This window comes from Neofelis nebulosa, chromosome 13 (genome assembly GCF_028018385.1).
Source record: "Neofelis nebulosa isolate mNeoNeb1 chromosome 13, mNeoNeb1.pri, whole genome shotgun sequence".
Taxonomy (NCBI): Eukaryota; Metazoa; Chordata; class Mammalia; order Carnivora; family Felidae; genus Neofelis; species Neofelis nebulosa.
The window spans coordinates 39,276,301-39,300,439 of NC_080794.1; the positions used below are offsets into that span (position 1 = coordinate 39,276,301).

Genomic DNA, 24,139 nt, shown 5'->3' on the forward strand with positions numbered 1-24,139 from the left:
TTATAGACTGGATTACTTGGTAGGAATTACTTGGTTGTCACACGAATCAAGAAGGTATAGTTAATTGGATTAAATAACCTTTTAAGATTCTTTGTTTTTATATGCTTGGTATATTTGTTGAAAATAACTTTTAATTATAAGAATTTTATTTACTTTTTAAGTAAGAGTTAATTTTAAAAGGACAGTTGGTTTAGTAGATATATTCCACCCTTATATCAACTAGTCAATAGACCTGAAGACTTTATGGATCTGTGGTCTTGCCATGAGCATTAAAATTGATTTTCTTGAGTGTGTGTTTTATTTATTCCTTTCATTGCAAGCCATTTGAAGAGATGATTGATTGGTAGCAAAAATTTGGAAGAGGAAAGGATGATAAGCATTAGAAAGGAAAATAAAAGCCATTTTGAAGATGTACATTGATTTGATATTTTGGGGTTTATTTTCTAATTTGCTTATGATCATAAATATTTTCTGCCTCTTATTACCACTCTTTTCTGTTTCTTTTCCATATATTCCAAACTATCCATAACCAATATTTGTGTGAAATCGTCCTTAATTGTAGGTGGTTTTATAAGTAGTAGAGTCCGTTGTAATATAATCACTAAAATGATGACTGCATTAATACATGTTGTATAACTTCCTAATTTAGCAGAGTATTTTGGGAGAAGAGGAGAAATGGGTCTACCCTAATGTTTCTAACTCTTTTTTTCTTGGGGTACTAGAGGGAAATACATACTCTTACTATTACTAGAAATAAATGGATAATCACAAAATATTTGGCTTTATTTTCATTTGGGAGTAGGTATTTGTATTTCTGTATATAAGCATGTATCTTTATATATCACATATATTTTTAATACTTCCAAAAAGAATTTGAGATCTTATAATGTGTTATTTTGTACACACACACACACACACACACACACACACACACACACACGTGCACACTGAGTTTTATTTGTTCATCAGAGAAGGCGTGGCATAGGATTTAAGTTAAATTAGCTATAGGGTTCAGGTATCAAGTGAGTGAGTAAAATGAGCCAGTTTGAAGCAATAGATATTGATTGATTGATACATTATAACCTCTTTTCAAAGGAAGATCCATGGCACTGTAGAATCTTGCCTTCAGTTATACAGTGTAAATAAGATTGCCGTATGTGATATTTAAATAGTTAAGAAATTAGACCAGAACTGAAAGAAAGGGTTTCCTGTATAATCTGCTGTCATTAGACAAATTAAGTGATTGTTCCATTCTGCAGGTATAGTAAGGTTGTGTTTAATTAATTAATTAATTTAATATTTATTCATCTTAACTATGTGTAAAGCTTGACTTTAGACATTGGATACAGAGCATCAGAAAGTTTTCCTTCACTTATAGAGTTCACAGTCTAAGACAGATTTGAATACTAAATTTCTTATTCAGTAAGTGTTTCTAGTAAAAAGCTTATAATATGGAGTCTAATGACTTAAGTTCTTATTCTGCTACTTTTTATTTATTCATTCAGTTAACATTAGTTATAAATGCTTATTATATATCCCAGAAATGTAGAGATTAGTAAGATATAACCTTGCCTTAAAAATTCATTCTCTTCAGGGGTGCCTGAGAAGCTCAGTTGGTTGAGTGTCCGACTTCGGCTTAGGTCATGATCTTGCAGTTCGTGGGTTTGAGCCCCACGTTGGGCTCTGTGCTGGAGAACTCAGAGCCTGGAGCCTGCTTCAGTGTCTCCCTCTCTATCTGCCCCTCCCTCGCTTGCTCTCTCTCTCTCTCTCTCTCTCTCTCTCTATTTCAAAATAATAAACATTAAAAAAATTCATTCTCTTCAGGAGTATTAAACAGGCAATAACTAGCTATCATACAGTGTGATAGATAACTGCTATGATTAAATTATGTGTCAAATTCTATAAGAGAAGTAGATTCCTCTAGCTGTGCAGGATGCAAGAAGCTATCTCAAAGAGCTGATATTTGAGCTGGGACTTGAAGAATGAGTAGAAATTAGTTGGGAACAGAGGAATCAACATGAACAGAGGATTAGTTAATCTATGTTAATAGGTTCTGCATGAACCCACAGTATAGAGTGATCTGCATGAAAACACAGAAACATGAGTGAGTAGTGTATTTGGAGAATGGTGAAGTATTGTTTAGTTTGGTTAAAACACAAGGTATGTTGTGGAAGGAGTGGAAAGAGAAAAAGCTACACATGTAGGTTGGGGCAGATTGTGAGAGGTCTTATATACTGGGCAAAGGTTTTAGGTTTATATATGAGAGGTATTTGGGACCTGTGGAAGGTTTTTAAGCAAGCAAACATGCTTAGTTTGCATTTTACAAAGACAGTTGATAGAAAATAGGATGAGGTAGAAATTGAGGCTGGAGGTGCGTATACTAATTTGAAAACTGTTCGTAATAGAAATGAGTAAGATAATGAGGATCTGTTATAGGGAGGTAGTAGTGACTTTAGAACAACACAGGGGATGGATTCAAAATATAGTTCAGAGGTTTGAGTTGATGGGATTTAGTGACTGATGAATGAAGAGAGAGGGCATCCAGGAAGATTTTAAAATTTTGTCTTTGACATCTGTATAGATAAATAGTGATGCTATTATCTTTGAAAGTAAAAGCAATATGATTTGGAAGAAGTTATGAATTTGGTTTTGTAACGTTGAGTTTGGAGGAATAAATCTAAAGGAATGTTGGAGGTGCTTAAGTTGCAGGTGGAGGAAATGCCTCTCCAAGAGAAGAGAAGAATTAGGAGAGAGGTAGTAAGTGTTAGGTATATCTCAGCCTGTTATTTATAGAATATGAGACATAGAATTATTTTCTGATTTGGAAATGAGCAATGTTTTAGTTATCTTAAATTCTAATTTCGTAGTGCAAAAATCACAACAATTATGTATATTATAGGCCAATAATATTAATTAAAATTTATTGAGTGCTTGCTATGAAGCTTAGCTAAAATGCTAAGCATTTTACATTCATCATCCTTTAATCTCATAGCAGTGTGACTTAAATATTACTATTATCTGGATTTTCAGAAGGGTATCTTGACCAAGATTTTATAAGTGGCCGAATGGGTTTTCAAACAAATGTCAGTGTGACTTTACAGCCCAGGCTCTTAACCACTATGCTATTTGTATGTCTTGTAGAACATGAGAGCTGAAATGGATCTAAAGACATCTAGCCCTACCCTATAATTAAATATATGTCATAGCTGAAATCTGTAATTTTGGTTAAGATTACCTATTCAGTTTACTTAATAAAAAGCTTACCCACCAACCATTCATTACTCCTGTTGTCCTTGTGGCAGATCCTTCTGTGTGTGTGTGTGTGTGTGTGTGTGTGTGTGTGTGGTGTGGGTAGGCTGACCCCTCTGCCATGTGAGTTGCCTTATCAGTCTGGGTCAATCTTGTTTGTCCCATTTTTTGTGCTAGTTAATTAAGAGATGAGCATGTGACTTCTGTCTGGCCAGTGAAACATGAGGGGAGGCTTGATGAGGAGCTTCTGGGAAAGGTCCTTAGCCTTGCATTTCTGGATGTTATCCATATAAGTGGGTGCTTAGAATTCTGAAAGCTACTTTGTAACCATATGAGGGCTAGTTGAGTGTAAAATCAAAACACTACATAGCAGAGTGAAAAGATGGAGAGAACCTGGATCCTTAGTGATATTTTTGAGCTGTTAAATTACCCAATTCTAAAGCCACCCTAAGTCTTATGTGAAATTGGAGGAAGTTTATTAGGCCACTTTAAATTGGATTTTTTTTTTTTTCATATTTACCAATGAAAGGAACTGAACTATGGTCTAAAGTATCTACCCTTCACCTGAAGTACAAAAAAAGCCATGGTGGGGGCGCCTGGGTGGCTCAACTGGTTAAGCATTCAGTTATGGCTCAGGTCATGATCTCGAATTTTGTGTGTTTGAGCCCTGCGTTGGGCTCTGTGCTGACAGCTCAGAGCCTGGAGCCTGCTTTGGATTCTGTGTCTGCCATTCTCTCTCTGCCCCTCCCTTGCTCATTTGCGTGCGCTCTCTCTCAAAAATAAATAAAGATAAAAAAAAAAAAAGCCATTGCAAGGCTTGCATTACTATTAAGGTAAGCTTGAAACTGGAACAGTTTTTGTGTCAATGTTCGGTTTTAGTGTCTACACCTAATTTTATTGGGGTAGAAGCTAGAAATGCTCGTGTTCTAGAAATTAGATGTTATATGTTAAAGTAGCAAAATGTCATTGAGGAAATAAGATTGATTATTTTGATAATAGATAAAAGGAATAGGAAACTGCTCTTCAAGTTAGGGTAGGAAATCGATATGGGTTTAATTTGTAGTCAGTTAACAAGTTTTAGGGTTTCTCTCATAGACCCTTCCAAGTCCCTGAGAGGATCCCAAGCAATGTGTTTACATAGCTATATTTTGGGGGGGTAAAATTGTCAAAAGTTAGATATTTTAACCAGTTAAATTGCTATTTATTTTCACTTTGACTTACTGAGTGGTTAGAGGCATTTCTGGGATCTGGTTATAGGGAAGTATAGTATGGGATATGTTTAGATGGAGTACATGGTTTGCAGTTATTTCTGCATATTGTTAAGTTCTTACTAGCTGTTCTGGCATAGGTATGACTCCCAGTAATATTCTTATTGTCCACTGTGCTGATGGCTTTGTGATATATAGATGCAAGGGCAGAGGTCTTAAAGCAATCTAAACATGTTCCTTGAGTCTGGTAGGAGAAAGAGGAAGGGAAATATCGTTTAAATATATGGACTCAGAAGCTAGTCTGGAAATTTTTTCTAAATCTTAGAATTCATATATGAAAGAAACTTACTAGGAGTTTTCCTGAATCTGACAACAATGTTAACAGTGTTTATGACTTTATCAGTAACAACTTGTAAAACTGATAAAAACTTTTCTAAACTATCAAGAATAAAACCTGAATCAAACACACTAGCAGAAAGACTGAGTTACCTTTTTGTTTTCTTAATATTATAAAACTTTTATATGAAAAGGAAATCAAAAGTATGCAGTCAGAAATGTATGAATATAAGAGCATATAGAGGTTGGTTAAATAATTGATAAAAATATGCCAATCTTGGGATGCCTGGTTGGCTCAGTCAGTTAAGCATCTGACTCTTGATTTTGGCTCAGGTTGTGATGTCACAGTTCATGAGATTGAGCCTTGCATCAGACTCTGCGCTGACAGTGCAGAGTCTGCTTGGGATTTTCTCTCTCCCTCTCTTTGCCTCTCTCTCTCTCTCTCTCAAAATAAATCAAATAAACATTAAAAAATGCCAGTCTTTCTTGAATTTATGATGTTTGTGGTATTTTGTTACCTTTTAAAAATTTGTAATTTATATTTGCAAACTGAATCTAACAATACATTGAAAGAATTATCACCACAATCAAGTGGGATTTATTCCTGGGCCGCAGGGGTGGTTCAATATCCAAAAATCAATGTGACTTATCACATTAATAAAAGAAAGGATAAGAGCCACATGATCCTCTCAATTAGATGTAGAAAAAGCATTTGACAAAATACAGCATGATTTCTTGATAAAAATTCTTGAGAAAGTAGAGATAGAAGGAACATACCTCAAGATCATAGAGGCCATATATGAAAGACCCAGAGCTAATATCCTCAATGGGGAAAAACTGAGACCTTTCCCCCTAAGATCAGGAACATGGCAAAGATGTCCACTCTCACCACTGTTGCTCAACGTAGTATTGGAAGTCCTAGCCTCAGCATTCAGACAACAGAAAGGAATAGAAGGCATCCGAATTATCAAGGAAGAAGTCAAACTTTCACTCTTTTCAGGCAACATGATACTCTACGTGGAAAACGCAAAAGACTCCAACAAAAAACTACTAAAACTGATACATGAATTCATCAAAGTCACAACATATAAAATCAACATACAGAAATCAGTTGCATTTCTATACACCAATAATGAAGCAGCAGAGAAATCAAGGAATTGATCCCACTTACAATCATAGTGGAAACCATAAGATACCCAGGAATAAACCTAACCAAAGAGGTAAAAGATCTGTATGCTGAAAACTATAGAAAGCTTATGAAAGAAATGGAAGAAGACACAAAGAAATGGAAAAACATTCCATACTCATGGATTGGAAGAACAAATATTGTTAAAATGTCAATACTACCCAAAGCAATCTACATATTCAATGCAATCCCTATCAAAATAACACCAGCATTCCTCACAGAACTAGAACAAACATTTCTAAAATTTGTATGGAACCAGAAAAAAACCCTGAGTAGCCAAGTAATGTTGAAAAAGAAAACCAAAACTGGAGGCATCACAATTCGGGACTTCAGGCTGTATTACAAAGCTGTAATGATCAAGACAGTATGGTACTGGCAGAAAAACAGGTACATAGATCAATAGAACAGATTAGAGAACCCAGAAATGGACCCACAAATATCTGGCCAACTAATCTTCAACAAAGCAGGAAAGAATATCCAATGGAAAAAAGACAGTCTCTTCAGCACATGGTGTTGGGAAAACTGGACAGCGACATGCAGAAGAATGAACCTGGACCACTTTATTACACCATACACAAAAATAAACTCAAAATGGATGAGAGGCCTAAATGTAAGACAGGAAACCATCAAATCCTGGAGGAAAAAGCAGGCAATAACCTCTTTGACCTCGGCTGCAGCAACTTCTTGACATGTCTCCAGAGGCAGAGGAAACAAAAGCAAGAATGAACTATTAGGACCTCATCAATATAAAAGGCTACTGCACAGCAAAGGAAACAGTCAACAAAACTAAAAGACAACCAATGGAATGGGAGAAGATGTTTGCAAATGACGTATCAGATAAAGGGTTAGTATCCAAAATCTATAAACTTATCAAACTCAGCACCCTAAAACAAATAATCCAGCAAAGAAATGGGCAGAAGACATGAACAGACATTTTTCCAAAGAAGACATCCAGGTGGCTAACAGACACAAGGAAAGATGCTCAACATCATTCATCATCTGGGAAATACAAATCAAAACCACAATGAGATACCACCTCACACCCATCAGAATGGCTAAAATTAACAACTCAGGCAACAATAGATGTTGGCGAGGATGCCAACGTTGGCGAGGATGTTGGTGAGAAAGGGGAACCCTTTTGCACTGTTGTTGGGAATGCAAACTGGCGCAGCCACTCTGGAAAACAGTATGGAGCTTCCTCGAGAAATTAAAAATAGAACTATCCTATGACCCAGCAATTGCCCTACTAGGTATTTATCCAAAGAATACAAAAATGCTGATTCAGAGAGGCACATGTACCCCAGTGTTTATAGCAGTGCTATCAGCAATAGCCAAAGTGTGGGAACAGCCCAAATGTCCATCAATTGATGAATGGATAAAGACGATGTGGTATATATATACAATGGAATATTACTTGATGATCAAAATGACTTAAATCCTACTGTTTGCAACAAAATGGATGGAACTAGAGTGTATTATGCTAAGAGAAATAAATCCACGAAAGTTAAATATTGTATGATTTACTCGTGGAATTTAAGAAACAAAACAGATGAACCTAGGGGAAGGGAAGGAAAAATAAAATAAAAACAGAGAGAGGCAAACCATAGGAGACTTTTAAATACAGAGAACAAATCGAGGGTTGCTGGTGGGTTGTTGGGTGAGAGGATGGGCTGAATGGGTGATGGGCATTAAAGAGGGCACTTGTTGGGATGAGCACTGAATGTTATATGTAAGTAGTGAATCACTAAATTCTACTCCTGAAACCTTTATTACACTATATGTTAACTAACTTGGATCTAAATAGAATAAAAAAAAATTAAATAGAAATTTGTAATTTAACGAGGCTTATTTTCATATTTTAAATACATATTTCACATCTAATTTGTGTCCTTTTCCTTAAAAAGAGTTCCCCAAGTTGTAGAAGTTACTGGTCCATAAAACCTGGATCCACTCCTCAAAGGAAACACAAGCTAAGATTTATTTTGTGGGGGCACCTTGGTGGCTCAAAGTCAGTTAAGCATCTTACTCTTGATATTGGCTCAGGTCATGATCTCACAGTTTGTGAGATTGAGACCTGCATAGAGTTTTGCACTGGTAGTGCAGAGCCTGCTTGGGATTCTCTCTCCCCTCTCTTTCTCTGCCCCTCCCCTGTTCATGCAACCTCTCTCTCTGTCTGTCTCTCTTTCTGTCTCAAAATAAGATTTGTTTTGTGTAAGTGTTGAAATAGATACTTCAAGTGACAGTTAAGGGAGTCCCATGTTTTAGTATTATGATGGATAATAAAGGTAAAAATTTTGAAAGATTTGGGGTAGAATGGAATGTAGCTGTTTAAACATCTACAGTGGGTTAGAGTGATAATATCTTCCCTTAAGTTTTGTCAGATTTTTCTAGTACATGGCTATGGCAGCTTTGATGATATTTTCTTCATTAATGTTTTTCAGAAATTAGAATGGGGGAGATTTGATGAGGGGAAAGAAGGCCTTTACTGTGTGCCAGCTAATGAAAACAGACAGAATCACTCCCTGTTGTATAATAAAGAATTTGGTTTTTACCCTGGGTTCCTGGTACAGAGCAACTAAAACCCATGGAATATCCCAAGTGACAGAGTGTCTTTGTTATTTATGAGCTACTAGGATCGCTGTGCTATCACTGTCATTATTCTAATGAAGTGACTCATGGTGGGCCCCTAGCTCACTTCTGGAGGGGGGCTGATCAACCAGGAAGATCAAATCATGTGATTATTTAGAGGGTTTGGACTTAGAGCTAGCCCACCTCTGGGAAGGGGGTTTGGAGATTGAATTCATTCATGTGGCCAATGATCCAATCATTGTAATGACATCCCAGTAAAAACTCTGGACAGTGAAGCTCAGTGAAACTTCCTTCTTAATGAACAAAATACTTTGCAGAAATGTGTTGCGCTCTGATTCCATGAGGCGAGGGCATGGAAGGTCTGTGTTTGGGACTCTTCTAGACCTCGCCTTATTTGTCTCTTCATTTGGTTGTTCTTGAGTTGTATTATTTACAATAAAACTGTAATTGTAAATACAATTGACCCATGAACAATATGAGGATTTAGGGGTGCCGATTGCCCATGCAATTTAAAATCCATATATAACTTTTGATTACCCCAAAACTTAACTACTAATAGCCAACTATTGTTGATTTACACATATTTTGTATGCTATACGTAATATATACTATATTCTTACAATAAAGTAAGCCAGAGAAAAGAAAATGCTGTTAAAACTATATGGAGGAGAAAATACAGTACTGTAAAAAATCTACTTGTAAGTGGACCTGCACAATTCAAACCTGTGTTTTCAAAGGTCAAACTGTATAGCACTTTCCTCAGTTATGTGAGTCATTCTAGTAAATTATTGAACCTGTGGGAGGGTAATAGAAAACTCCAAATTTGTATGTAGTCAGAAGTGTGGGTGGTCTGATGTGAGGGAAACATGCTGTGAACTGTGTCCATTAACTTGTGGGATCTGTGCTAACTCTGGGTGATTAGTACCAGAATTGAATTGCAGTACACTAGTTGAGGTTGAAAGAGAATACCTACAGGAAGACAGATTCTAAAATTAATTGCCAAAATACTGAATCCAATTTAGGACTTGGTAGTGTGTAGCACTAAACAAAATACATGAAAAAATTTCATATGAAGATGTTCAACTTCATTCATAGAAGGTAGAACATTTTAATTTTTGGCCTCTACTGTGTTCCAGTGTTTCATTGTCATGTTAATTCACATGTTGTATCAATTAGGATTGAATTTGCATATGAGAAAGTCCAAAATTACAGCAACAGAAGCAAGATAGAATTTAATTTTTCTTTCATGTAATAGAAGTCTAAGTTGGTAGCCCAGGTTGGCTTGACAGCTTTACAGTCAACAGGAACTGAAGCCCTATCTTTACTATGCTGGCTTCCATTTTTAGGGTCCTCTTATAGTGACTATTACTTTAAGACATGTTAGGTCTTATACTAGGTCTTGTCCTTAGTCTATAAAACAGACCCAGTCCCCAACCTCATGGAGTTTTTAATGTGTGAAGAAGCATCCTGTAAAACAATGTGTAGTAGGCTTCAAATAGTAGCTTCTCCTTGGGAAGGATAGAGGTGATTTCCGAATAGGATAGATTAGTAGCAAAAATAACAATTATGATGATATAATCAGAAAACTGTGAGTGAATCTGTTAACCTTAGAAATAAAACTGCCAGTTATTTTATCAGCAAAAGTGGGTTTGTTTGGGAATAGTAGAGAATTGCAATTAGGGACAAGCAAGCTGTGGCAAAACCATAGACAAGTCCAGCAAATAAAGAAAGTTATGCTCTTTTATAGGGGAAAGTGGAAATTAGGAAGACTTTTATAAACAAAAAATCCATTGGAGTAAAGGGGGAGTTCGAGTACAGTGACTTTCATTGGGTGAGTTGTGACAGTCTCTCATTGGCTAGGCTGTTGCCTGGGGACGAGGAGAACCTTTCTTCCTCCTGCTGAGTTAGTAAAGCAGTAGCTAAAATAGTATGGATTTGCAAGATTCATCTCTTCTGCTGGGTCTGCATTTGACCACCAGTGGTAGGGTGCTCCCCATCTGTACTCCTGGTCCATTTTAATGAGGTTTCTCTTTGTGAATTTTTACAAAATAAGTGGTAAGATAATCATATAGTATGCTAAAGGAAATAATAAAAGAATCTGTATAAGATACAGAGGTAGGTGCGCCTGGGTGGCTTAGTTGGTTAAGTGTCTGGCTCTTGATTTCGGCTCAGGTTATGATCTCACAAGGTTTGTGGGTTTGAGCCCTGCATTGGGTTCCCACAAACCACGCCCCCCAACCACCCAACCGCACCACCCCTGCTCCACAACAGCTCAGAGCCTGCTTGGGATTTTCTCTCCCTCTCTCTCTGCCCTTTCCCTGATTGCACTCTCTCCCTCTCTCAAAATAGATAATAAAATAAACTTTTAAAAAACCTTAATAAAAAAAAAAGATACAGAGCTAGAGGTAATGATTAACTTCCAGTAGTATCAGTATTGAAAATCAACAGGATAGTCTTTCAAATGAGTTGAAAACCCCTATCTGGTTTCCCTCTGAGCCTCCTTTTTATTCACACTTTAGTTTTCTGGTTAGCCCCAGAATTTCTTGGTTGTGTCCTGACTTCAGTGCTTACATAATTTTCTCTCTGGAAGTTTTTGCTCTCCACAAGAAGCTAACTTTGGTTTGCTTTGAAAATTCAAGATTCCTTAAAAGGTTATCTGAGAGCCTTCTTGATCTCCATCATGCTAATCTTTCTGTTGCTCACATTAGTTCTTTTTGCACTTTACTGAAATTATTTTTGGTTTGCCATTTCCTTTAAATTGTATATTATTTGAAGATAGAAACTGTGTTTTAATTCTTTCAGCGCTACTGAAAATAAAATATTTACATGAAAAAATTTTTTTTGTGTAGTGTGCTTAACTGCATATGTGTTGTGAGATTGTTGAGTGTAATGGTCAAGAAAGAATTCTTGAGACATTTTATGGTGCAACTTAGTAAGTTTATTTAAGTAGCATGGGGTCAGGACCTGTGGGCAGAAAGGGCTGCACTTTTGGTGTATGAAGCTGGTGTTATATGCTTAGTGCTCAGGGGGGCTGGGGACATGCAAGGAGTATTAGATCATAAATGTTTTCTTTGAGTTTCTACTTGTAAAACTACTTTCACAAGATTTTTCTGGTGTTTATTATTCAGTTTGATATTAACTGTTGGTGAGATATACAGGCAGTCATGAGACCCTTTCAGAATGTAGCAACCAGTGGGTGGTGCTGCCCTCCTGCCCCACAGCCACCTGCTGCTTGGCCACATCCACACCTGCGCAGTGCTCAGAATGGCTGGCAAAGCGCAGAGGCTAAGTGATGAGGAGAGGAACCAGCTGCTGCCAAACCTGAGAGCTCTAGGGTGGAATGAGCTGGAAGGCAGAGATGCTATCTTCAAGCAGTTCCATTTCAAAGACTTCATTTGGGCCTTTGGCTTCATGATGAGGGTGGCCCTGCAGGCTCAGAAACTAGACCACCATCCCGAATGGTTTAACATGTACAGTAAGGCCCACATCACCCTGAGCACCCGTGAATGTGCAGGCCTTTTAGAATGGGACATAAACCTGGCCAGCTTCATTAAACAATTAGCAGTGTCCATGACATAGGCCCTGCCCTTCTTCTTTGAAATCTTTGGGGGAAGTGGAGGGACTGATTTGGGAATCCAGGGAGGGAACTGGGGAGCCCTGAGATGTTCTACAGCCAGAATTGCCAAGTGGACTCCGCTGCCTCCGTTTAGGGGAGAGTCCTTGCTGTGGTAAGAGGAGATGCCAGCCTCACTGCTGACCACTCTTTATCCCCAGCGCTCTGGCACATGTATGCTAAGCGAGTACTATCTTCCCCTTCTGTGGGACTTCCCAACAACAGTAATGGTCTTCTTGCCAGGCTGTGTCTTGCTCCTTTTCTAATTCATTTCCCAAGAAGCTGTGTCTAAGATGCACAGTCTTATCTTAGAAACCAGGACCCTAAAGTCAACCCCCTGGTATGTGACAGAAACACGTGTGCTTTTATGTCTCAAATAAAACTATTGTTTCAATTGGGGGAAAAAAAAAGAATGTAGCAACCAGTGCTTACTTGATCCTTATCTAAACCATGCAGGCCTTCTGGGTTAAAAGTGAATGCTTTTCTTTTCTGTTTCTATCACTATCACTCTTTGGGCCTAAATATATAAAAAACTGTAATTTTTTTTTTTTTTTTTTTTTTAAATTTTTTTTTTTTCAACGTTTTTTATTTATTTTTGGGACAGAGAGAGACAGAGCATGAACGGGGGAGGCGCAGAGAGAGAGGGAGACGCAGAATGGGAAACAGGCTCCAGGCTCCGAGCCATCAGCCCAGAGCCTGACGCGGGGCTCGAACTCACGGACCGCGAGATCGTGACCTGGCTGAAGTCGGACGCTTAACCGACTGCGCCACCCAGGCGCCCCTGTAATTTTTAAATGTTTGGAAGCATTATTTTCCTTTAAAAATCTGGGTTTTGGGTCATTTGTTCCACTTAACTCTGTTATATAATTTTATAAATTTTATTTTATTTTTTAAGGATCTTATTTTTAAGTAATTTCTATACCCAACATGGGGCTTGAACTCACAACCCCAAGATTCAGAGTTGCATGCTCTACTGACTGAGCCAGCCTGGCACAGCACCCCCACACGCCTTTTTTTCTCTAAAATTTATTTTAAGTGCATTTGTATTGAACATGTACGTGAAAGTTTTGTTATATCTTTGAAAAATACTAATATAACTAATAAAGTTACTAATACAGGGGTGTCTGGGTGGCTCAGTTGGTTAAGCAAATGACTCTTGATCTCAGCTCAGACCTTGATCTCAGGGTTGTGAATTCAAGCTCCACATTGGGCTCCACCCTGGATGTGAAGCCTACTTAGAAAATGAATGAGTGAATGAATGAATAAGTGAATGAATGAATGAATAAATGAATAAATAATAAGATAACTAATATAAACTCTTAACAGCTTTTTTTCCTGGAGGCTGTAACTTCAGTAAACTCTTAGTCTATTTCCTATTTTTTAGTTACTATAAATTATAATTTCAAAATTATAAAATTCACCCTTTTTTGGTTCCATGTTCCTTTTTGGTTCATGGTCCTTATGAAAGACCAAAGTGATTTATAAATATATAGAAAGCAAAAGTTCCCCACATATGTTTTCCAACATTTTCTTTAAAGAGTATTTGATATAGACAAAAGAATATGTATCATGTTTTGAAGCATACCAATGAAACTAAACCTCATGAACCTATCACCCAATTGAAGAAATGTGATATTATTAATAGCTTCAAGACTCCTTTCATACTCTGCCTAGAGTCATTCTCCCAAATCCTCCACAGAAGTAACCATACTCTTGAATATAGGTTTGGTATTTTTTTTTTTTAACATAATTCATTTTCTTTATAATTTAATTGTGATTATGTATTCCTGAACAGTATGTTTTTTAGTTTTGTTTTTAAACTGTATAAAATTAATACATTTTTGTATATATCTGTGATTTATCCTCGTTGATACATATAGCTATAGTTCATTGATTTTCATTATTCAATAACTAGTATTCCACTGCATGAATATGTATCATTTTATTTGTTTATTTTATTCATTTATTTTTTTAACATTTATTTTTGAGAGACAGAGCATGAGTGGGGGAGGGGCAGGAGCAGAGGGGGGACACAGAATCTGAAGCAGGCTCCAGGCTCTGAGCTGTCAGCAGAGCCCGACACAGGGCTCAAACTCACGGACCGCGAGATCATGACCTGAGCCAAAGTTGGACGCTTAACCAACTGAGCCACCTAAGTGCCCCTATTTGTTTGTTTGTTTATAATTTATTTATTTTGAGAGAGAGAGAGAGAAAGGCAAACAGGGAGGGAGAAAGAGAACTCCAAGCAGGTCCCACACTGTCAGTGCAGAGCCCGATGTGCAGCTCATTCTCATTGAACTGAGAGATCGTGACCTGAGCTGAAATCAAGAGTTGGATGCTTAACCGACAGAGCCACCCAGCCCCCCTCATTTTATTTTTCCATTCACCTGTTGATGGACATTTATGTCATTTCCAGTTGTTTTGTGACTGTGAACATTCTTATATTTGCCTCTTGTACATACGCAAGAATTTATTTAAGGTAGTAGTTATCAAAATACTGTCAACTGAAACTAACAGCAAGACTTCATTTACATTGAAGTGGGCATATAGACACACACACACTTATACATACACATGCTCCTCTGATTGAAACATTTCAGGAAATAGTCCTTTTACTAAACATTATATAAATGTAAGAAAGTTAATAACAAATACAGTTCAACAATCTCTAAAATGAGCAATACAGACATGAATATTTAGAAATGTTTTGGAAATATTTATACAGTTTTGGAAATTTTTATGAAGTGTATTCTTGTCTACTCATAAATTCATTTTAGTTCACAGCATACAAGAATAATGCCGTATGTTTATTTGGTACACTGTTGAGCCTGTTGCTTTTCTGTTTTTCATTAATCACAGTTAAAATCCAGTTTATACTAGTAGGTTGTTGCCTATAGTAATATACTCTTTCTATTTAGCAATAGAAAGTTTTAAACCTTAAATAATTCATTATGTTTGGGCACCAAATTTAATATTATTATTAATTCATGGTCTAAAAACTGGATCTTTTATCCAAATATTTTTCTTTAATGTTTCACATTTCTTTTTCAGAAATTGTGAAATGTTTTGCAAAGGGAAGTTAGAAGTTACATATTGTATTTATCATTTAGTTCAAAACTATATTTATTAATAATGTTCTCTTCATTAAGCTTGGGAACATAGAGTAACTAGAGTTTTTAATTTTAAGTCTTACTGACTATAATGTTTTTTGGTATCCTTGGGTATCTCTGATGTATTAAAATAAATCATTATTGCCTGTAGTTTCACATTTATTTCTTTTAGAGTGTTTAAAATAATCAGTTAAATATGCCTATTTTATCCCCCAATTTTTCAATATTTGCCAGTTGAGATTTTTATTCACTTGAATACAAAAGTATCCTATTCCTGCATTTCATACCATCTCTACTTAGCATTCTTTTTTCTCAACAACCAATAAATGTACTTCAATATTGTATTATAAATGAGTATGGTTAGTTCCAGTGTCTGAACAAAATACTTTAGAAAGTCAGCTATTCAGTGAGCTTCCTTTCATTACATTAACAGTTTTTATTACATTTTACCCATGAGATCTGGTAGAATTTCTATGCTAAAGCTTTATTATATAAAACAATGATTCTAACCAACTTTAGTAATCTCCTAATTTTTAAGAACGATTCTGCTCTTTCCCAATCATATTTGCTGCTCTATAACTTATAATTCTTGTAAATTTTGAGTTGAATTTATATTGATCAGCAGTGTACTTCATAATTCTATAAATAAATGTAAGCCAGTTATATGAGAGGTTAAAATTTCTACAATCAGAAAATCTTATATTAAATGGTCTTTCCACATGTATCTGACATAAACTGTAAAGTTCCTATCAAGTTAGGTTATGAAATTTATACCAGGCTACAATGAGAAATAAATATTTTCTTGTTATTTCTGCAGTAGTACAGATTTTATGTAATAGTATATCACCAAAAGATACAGCTTTTAATTTATTAGTTCTTTTATTAAAACAAATGTGCTCTTAAAAAATACATTCTCTGCACAATGCTAAACACAAAAAAATGTTCAGTGGCTATGTGAGTCACTTTGTTTTGCCAGTGTGTTAGGCAACTAAATGGTGATAACAAGAATGACTAAGTATTAGGCTGATAACTTTGCCTTTTTTGTTTCTCTGGAAATATTTCAGGAATGTAGAGCATGCTGTTTTTCCAAGTGTCTTGTTACTTTTAAAGATTCTCATCTTTCATTTATAAGGTATCATTACAAATAATACTTGGTTTATAATTTTTATTAATGTTTTTGTGCAGCATTTTCATTATTTTTTTCAACGTTTTTTTTTTTTTTTTTTTTTATTTATTTTTGGGACAGAGAGAGACAAAGCATGAACGGGGGAGGGGCAGAGAGAGAGGGAGACACAGAATCGGAAACAGGCTCCAGGCTCCGAGCCATCGGCCCAGAGCCTGACGCGGGGCTCGAACTCACGGACCGTGAGATCGTGACCTGGCTGAAGTCGGACGCTTAACCGACTGCGCCACCCAGGCGCCCCAGCATTTTCATTATTTATGCTTTGAGATCCAGCAACTAAATTTGAGCATGCCTTCATATTTTTTACTTACTCATTTTGCTTCTAAAAGTAAAGTCATCTATTTTAATGTCAATTTGCTCTTGTTTAAGTAAAGTCTTTAATATGAACTTGAATGACATTCTTCTATAATATACTTCAAAAAAAGATTTTTAAGCTAAACATAGTTGATACTCTTGTGATCAGTGGATGATATTTGTTCCAAACATTTTTTTTTTAATGTTTATTTATTTTTGAGACAGAGAGAGACAGAGCATGAACGGGGGAGGGTCAGAGAGAGGGAGACACAGAATCCGAAACAGGCTCCAGGCTCTGAGCTGTCAGCACAGAGCCCGACGCGGGGCTTGAACTCACGGACCGTGAGATCATGACCTGAGCCGAAGTCAGACGCTTAACCGACCAAACCACCCAGGCACCCCTGTTCCAAACATTTTCATAACTATAGTGAATTATGTTAATATAAAATTACATTGTGAAGTCTTAACCCTCCTCTTACAGTGATGGTGAAGTGAACTGTCAGAAAATTAGATGAGACATCAGTGAGCAAAATATTGAACTGACCTATTAAAAAAATTTTTTTTTAATCTTTATTTTGAGAGAAAGAGAGAGACTGAGTGCGAGCAGGGGAGGGGCAGAAAGAGAGGGAGACACAGAATCCGAAGCAGGCTCCAGGTTCTGAGCTGTCCTCACAGAGCCTGACGCAGGGCTTGTACTCATGAAAGCAAATTCATGACATGAGCCGAAGTCAGATATTTAACCAACTGAGCCACCCAGGCGCCCCTGAACTGACCTGTTTTTGTCTGATATTGATGACAGTGTCTCAGCTGACCCTTAATTAATGCCATCTCTAGAACCTCTACAGTTGGCATTCAGTAAATACTAGTTGAATAAAGTAAAGACTGGGGAACGATGAAGGAAAAATGAACTGAGTGTCACGCAGCTTTAGGTTAATTTTATCAGAATTGCCCCCAACAAACTGACTCTGTGTACTAAAAGGAACTCATTGAGCAAACTTATTTTCGTAATTATATCTTCATGAACTGATAGGACAGTTATTCTTCATCAAAGCATGTTGCTTTCCTTTAAGATCATTCATTTGAGACTATGGGCTTTTAGGTATTTTTCTAGACATTTATTTGTTGATTAGCCAGTAAATGTCAGGTGCTGGGGATTCAGAGGTAAATACAATAGTGTCTGTTTTCAAGGAGTTCATAATCTAGTGTGTAGCCAATGAACAATCATAGTGGAGATGTGGAATCAGTGTTAGAGTACAGTACTGGGTGTTGGGATCAGACTCAGGTGAAGCTTCACTGTGGAGATGGCCTAAGCTTAGTTAGAGGAAAAGTAAGATTTCATCAAGTGGAGGTGGCAGAGAAAGCATTCTCACATGGGCAGCATGTAAAAAGATTTAGTACAGTATATTTATTAGATTTGTCTTCCTGGAGCATTCTGTACATTGTATTGAATATTCTGAGAAGACAGAAAAACAGGCCGGGATCATTTCATGGAGGGTGATGGTAAGAAGGTCAGAGGATTTTAGGTAGGTGGTGTGTTCAAATGCAGTTTTGAAAGTGTGCTTGATATTAGCCTGGTTATACTTTTGGCAGATTTGGCAAGAACAGATTGTTGTGATATGGTAGCAAAGTAATACAAAAAGGAATTTGAAATGCTATTTGTATTCAAAGTCCTTTATGAACATTATCTAACCTATCTTCATAACTGACTTTGTGAAGTTGATGTCTTTGAAAAATTTTTTTTTCAAGTTTTTATTTAAATTCCAGTCAACACACAATGTAATATTAGTTTCAGGTGTAGAATTGAGTGATTTGTCACTTATATACAACACGCAGTGCTCATCCCAAGAGAAGTTGTTTTTTTGTTTTTTTTTAATTTTAGAGGCATGTGCCTGGCTTAGTTGGTAGAACATGTGACTCTTGATCTCAGCGTTGTAAATTGGAGCCCTGCAGTGGGTATAGAGATTACCTAAAAATAAAATATTAAAAAATTTTTCAATATTTAAACTTTTTCAGGGTTTTACTTTCCCAGATAGTTAATTGGGTAATGAATTATGAGCAGAAGTGAAATTGTTTTTCTGGGTTGGAGCATTTAATGACCAGTGCAAGACTGTCCAGAGCTCTCTTTCCATCTGCTATGATGACTGGTAGAATTTGAGGTGATGACTGCTCCATTATCTTGGGTATTGAAATGAAAAGACATGGAGTAGAACCCTTAGATGATGCCCATGGGCATCTCGTGTAAATGAGAAAAAGACATTATTGTTTAAGCCACTGAGATTTTGTAGTTGTTACGTGATAAATATTGCCTGAACTATACCTGACCTGTCTTCATTGATACGACCTGCATATTAGAAGTCTTAGCTTAGAAATCAAGTTATTTTAGAAGGAATCAATGTATAAGTATAAAAATTATAGAAAAATTTTTACCTAATTTGATTTTGAGATATTGAAACCACAATAGTTCATGTATATAGTAACAAAATGAGTAAGTTATTGCAAGTATCTGTAAGAAGGTCATTTTGAAAGAGATTAAAATTACCTTTAATTTGTTGACATAAATACAGCAAGTGTGATATGAATCCATTCCCAAACTGGGTAAAAATTGAAGACAATTCCAATTGTATAGGTCCCTGAATTTAATCTTACACTTGATATTATTTTACAGTAAGTATTTACATGGTAAGAAACCTAAGTGGTTCATTTGCACTTTGATATTCACACTCTAAAATAATCTATATGTACATTTTTTATAAGGAATGTGGTGATAATACTGTTTATTTGAAAATATGAATTACTAAAGTAATTTAAAATTTATTGACATCAGCTAAGTGTTTTGGGCAATCATCATTATCCAATATCATTAGAATAATCATCTATATAGATACAAGTACCTTAATCTTTCTATAAGATATTCTTTTGATGTTTTGATTATTATCTTAACTAATTACGAATAATGAGTAAGAAATCACACTACAAATATACAAACCAATGTATGCTTAAGATTGTTACCGTTTACTGATAGTAAATTAGATTTCCATACTAAATGATTCCTGTTTATCTAGGCAATAAATTTAAACTATAGAAAAAATGCAGTGTAACTTGTACTGTAAATAAACTATTAGCGATGAGCATCGATCGCAGTGAGAGCTGGTAGTATATGAATTATTCACTGCAAACTTATTATCTCTGTGTCATTAGCATGTAAGATAATGAACCTAATTACCATGGCTTTAAACTCGGGGGAGTTAGCAATTTATGTGTGGAACTTTCTGGGTTGCAGTTACCACCCACAAGGGTATTGAGAGAACTGCAGACATTATTTCTGTGTTTTGTTACTGAGATGCTCTTTCTCCTTACTTGCTTCTTTGTTGGTAAATTAGTTTTTATTTATTTTTAGGGTAAGACTTATAGGATTTTTCTCTTGCTTGAATACCTTTTAAAGGAGTTATGGGAAATATTCAAGTATTTTAGTGTGTGTTCTTTTTAGTCTATTTTAGTGTTGTAGGTAGACAAAATATTATTCGTATGCTTTTATTCACTCACATAAATTAGCATCACCTGTTATAATAGATTACCATAAATAGTGTAATACCTTGAAAAATCTAAGTATTTGGTATTAGCATATTGCCCTTTCTAATCTATAATATTGTATCTCTGATCTTAATTTAAGGTTTTGATGAACTTCTTCATTCTATTTTCTCTCTTAGAGTGTAAATTATCTGTAATAAGCCATCCTAATTAAAGTTGGTAAATCTACAACTGCTTCAATTATACACTAATCAATTATACACTAATTTAATTCTACTTATCCGGATGCAGTGCGTCATTAATTGGTTTCAGCCTTAATACAACAGATTTAGAAGTGATCAAAATTTGAAGCATTCTATTTAGCTGGGAAGAGTATAGGATCAAAATGTCAAGTAATTCTTAAATCAACTCTGATAAACTAAGAAATTCATTTTTTTAAAAATGAAGTTGTGTGTCTGCCATTTATGTTCATTGTTGAGTGCTGTGGGATGAGGTGGTGATTGTACAATATCTTTAGATATTAATAATATAATTTTTATTCTACCTTTTCCTAAATTTTTACTTTTTAAAAAAAATGTTACCGGGGCCCCTGGGTGGCTCAGTCGGTTAAGCATCCAACTTCAGCTCAGGTCACGATCTCACGGTCCATGAGTTCGAGCCCCACGTCGGGCTCTGGGCTGATGGCTCAGGGCCTGGAGCCTGCTTCCGATTCTGTGTCTCCCTCTCTCTCTGCCCCTCCCCTGTTCATGCTCTGTCTCTCTCTGTCCCAAAAATAAATAAACGTTAAAAAAAAAAATTAAAAAAAAATGTTACCAAATATATTTTCTAAAGCATGGTTGTATATATATAATATCATATGGATATATACCTTCATTCATTGCTTTTCAGCCTTTTCCTTGTCATGGCTCATGCAGAATATTAGTAGTTTGTTTTGAACATGTAAACACGTGCTCAGGTGTATTTTTTTCAGAATTATAAAAGGTGATTAGATACAATTAACTTAAAAATCTTTAGCAAAGTGATCTGTTGTTAAAGTTTTATTCTTGTTGAGATGTGACTTAAGTGTGTTTCAGAATTCTTAGGAATGAGTTATGAACTCAATGTGACAATATTTCTGCAGTAACTGCTCATTGAATTAAATGGTTCAGATTAAATTTCATTACTTATTCTTTCTCTGCACATTCATATTATTGGGAATACTCCTTGCCTTGCTGAGCTTTCTTCCCAATAAAATAGTATTCCTTTGTTAACCTGTCTTATATTTTTTTTCAGAAGGAATTTCTTTTTAAGTTTATTTATCTATTTTTGACACATACACACACACACACACACACACACACACACACACACACACAGTGCGCAGGGGAGGGGCAGAGAAAGACTGACAGCATGGAGCCTGACATGGGGCTTGATCCCACAAATGCAATATCATGACCTGAGCCAAAATCAAGAGTCGGACACTTAACCGACTGAACAACACAGGTGCCCCTTGTATTTCTTTATAAGAATATTCTGTATAGAGTTTTTCTAGATTGTGTGAAGACTATGTTAAATGCATTTCACCCTTTTGAGAAAGTTATTCTTGATAATAAGTTTTGGGGGAACCCCATGGACTTTTGATCCATTATATCTCAGGGCCACTTTTTAAAAACTCAAAGGTGATATATGTACATCATTAGAAATCAAATAGAATAGATGTATAATAAAAAACAAAAGAAATCCTGTTCCATGTTTCCCTGCCACTCCCCTAAGGCAGCCACTTTTAACTAACTCTGTTTTGAGTGCTTATTGTGGTTATTTCTACATATAGTAGGATTATATAATACTTCTTGATATTTCTTCTTTGTTGTGTTCCTTTTTGATTAGGTGCATCTTCATCTCACACCATTTTTACCTTTTCTTTACCTTGCTTCCATCATTGTTTCAGTTCCTAAGTTGGTTATTTTACATGTCCAAATAATATATTTCATGTTTTATTAACTGTTTTGCCTGTTTTCTGTCTCTCAGAGTCTTTTAATTTTAACATCATCAAAGTTGATTATACTAGGAACATTTTTTTTTCCATGCAGCCCCAAAGGGGCACAAGAATTTTTTTAGTTAAAGTAATTCTTGCATATGGGTAAAAATTTGATTATTGCCAAAAGGTTTACAACAAAATATAGCAGTCTCCTGCCCTTTTGTTAGTGAGCCCTCCTATTCAACAATAGACCTCAACAGCTAAAACCAGAAATAGATAAGACTGCTTAACTCATTCTCCAACTAAAACCTTTTGTTCTTATTTCTTACTTCATTTTCTTGAGGCACTGATGAAGATGTTTTGCAATGACTGGAACATTCCAACCACCAGAAAAGCCCCAATAGTAACAGAATGTCTAGAAGACCACACCTGCATATCCCCTGCCCTGCCCATAGTCTTGGGCTGAACAAATACCAACCCCCACCCAGGATCATGTGCCCTCTGCCTGCTTTCTTGCATGTACCCCTCAACGTCTCCTCATAAAACTCTAGGTGTCCATCTTGCCAGCAGAGAGGTTGGTTGGTAAGGCTTGAGCCTGCTGGCACCTGAACTAAATTTCTCCCTTTCTCTCTTACAAACTTTTGTCTCTTGAGTTATTGGCTTTTCTTGAAATGAGTTTATCCTTTGTTTGGCAACAGTGTTGGCAGACCCAGCCAGGAGCTGTGCTTTCAAAGCTTATTCAGCTTTCCTTGAACCAATTTTAGATGTTATCTATTGACCTTTTTATGGCGATTTGGGATTTAGATCATATTGTATACCTACTCCTGCTAAAATTTTGGGAAGTTATATAATAATTTTGCTTAAATCTATAAACAACCTATACTCAATATTTACATTATAATGACCATGTAAGTATTGAATAACATAATGCATTATATTACACTTACTTACTTAAATACATTTTTTTGTCCTTTTCCCCATCCCATATTATTTGTCTTGCTTATTCGTTGCTTAGTTTCCTATGGGCTAAATTACTGCTTTCCCTCTTTGTTTCAGCAACTCTCTCAGGCATCGCTCATTAATTTTTTTTCAAATGCTTAAATATAGGTCCCAAAGTTCCATTAATATTTTTATGTCAACTTCTTTCCTCACCTTCAATTCTGCTTCAGTCAGGTTTTATTTTGTTTTGTTTTATGTTTGTTTTTTACTCTCCACAGTTCTCTGATCACACTTCCCTTTGTTGCTCTTGTGTTGGAGAAATTGCTTTTTTTCCCCCCTCTTAGTAGTTTATTCCCTCGTTTTGCTGAAGCATAGCATCCTCCAGATATTGCTGAAAAAAGAAAGGGTGGAAAATAAAACTTTTGAGTACTTGCAAGCCTACAAAATGTCTTTATTCTACCTTCACATTAGATTGGTATTTCAACGAGGTATAGAATTGTAGGTTGCAAATGATTTTCTCTTAGAAATTTAAAGGTCTTTCTCCATTAGTAGCCAGCAGTGCCCATGAAAAGACTAATTTCTGAACTTTTATATGTGATCTGTTTTTTGTCTTTGGAATCTCTTAGAATCTTTTTTTCCCTTGGTATTTTAAGATACCTTTATGTGATTTTTCTTACTATGGCTCTTCTTTTTTTCACTGTGCTGAGCATGTGATTGGCCCTTACAATCTGGAAACTTGATTGTCCTTCCTGCCATTTTTTTACTCATTTTAGATAATTTCCATGTCACCATTTTCTCTCTTCTTTCTCTCTAGAACTGTGAATTATTTTTATTAATTAATCCCGACTAATGAATACTTTGGGTTTTTCTAGTTTTTCACTACCAAAAACTACTCACATTTATAATCTTTTTGTATATACTTTTACAAAATTCTGCCAGTTTTGTGG

The 24,139-nt window shown here is 35.9% G+C and overlaps 2 protein-coding genes across 7 annotated transcripts in view; both read left to right on the forward strand.

Moving 5' to 3' along the window:
- Nucleotides 1-24,139, forward strand: part of ADK (adenosine kinase) — a 521,335-nt gene that overhangs the window by 92,095 nt on the left and 405,101 nt on the right. The gene's annotated exons all lie outside the window — the stretch shown is intronic.
- LOC131493714 (pterin-4-alpha-carbinolamine dehydratase-like) lies at nucleotides 933-12,579 on the forward strand. The gene has a single exon (XM_058698398.1). It carries the CDS (start codon nucleotides 11,833-11,835, stop codon nucleotides 12,145-12,147), a length of 315 nt encoding a protein of 104 aa, XP_058554381.1. The 5' UTR covers nucleotides 933-11,832; the 3' UTR covers nucleotides 12,148-12,579.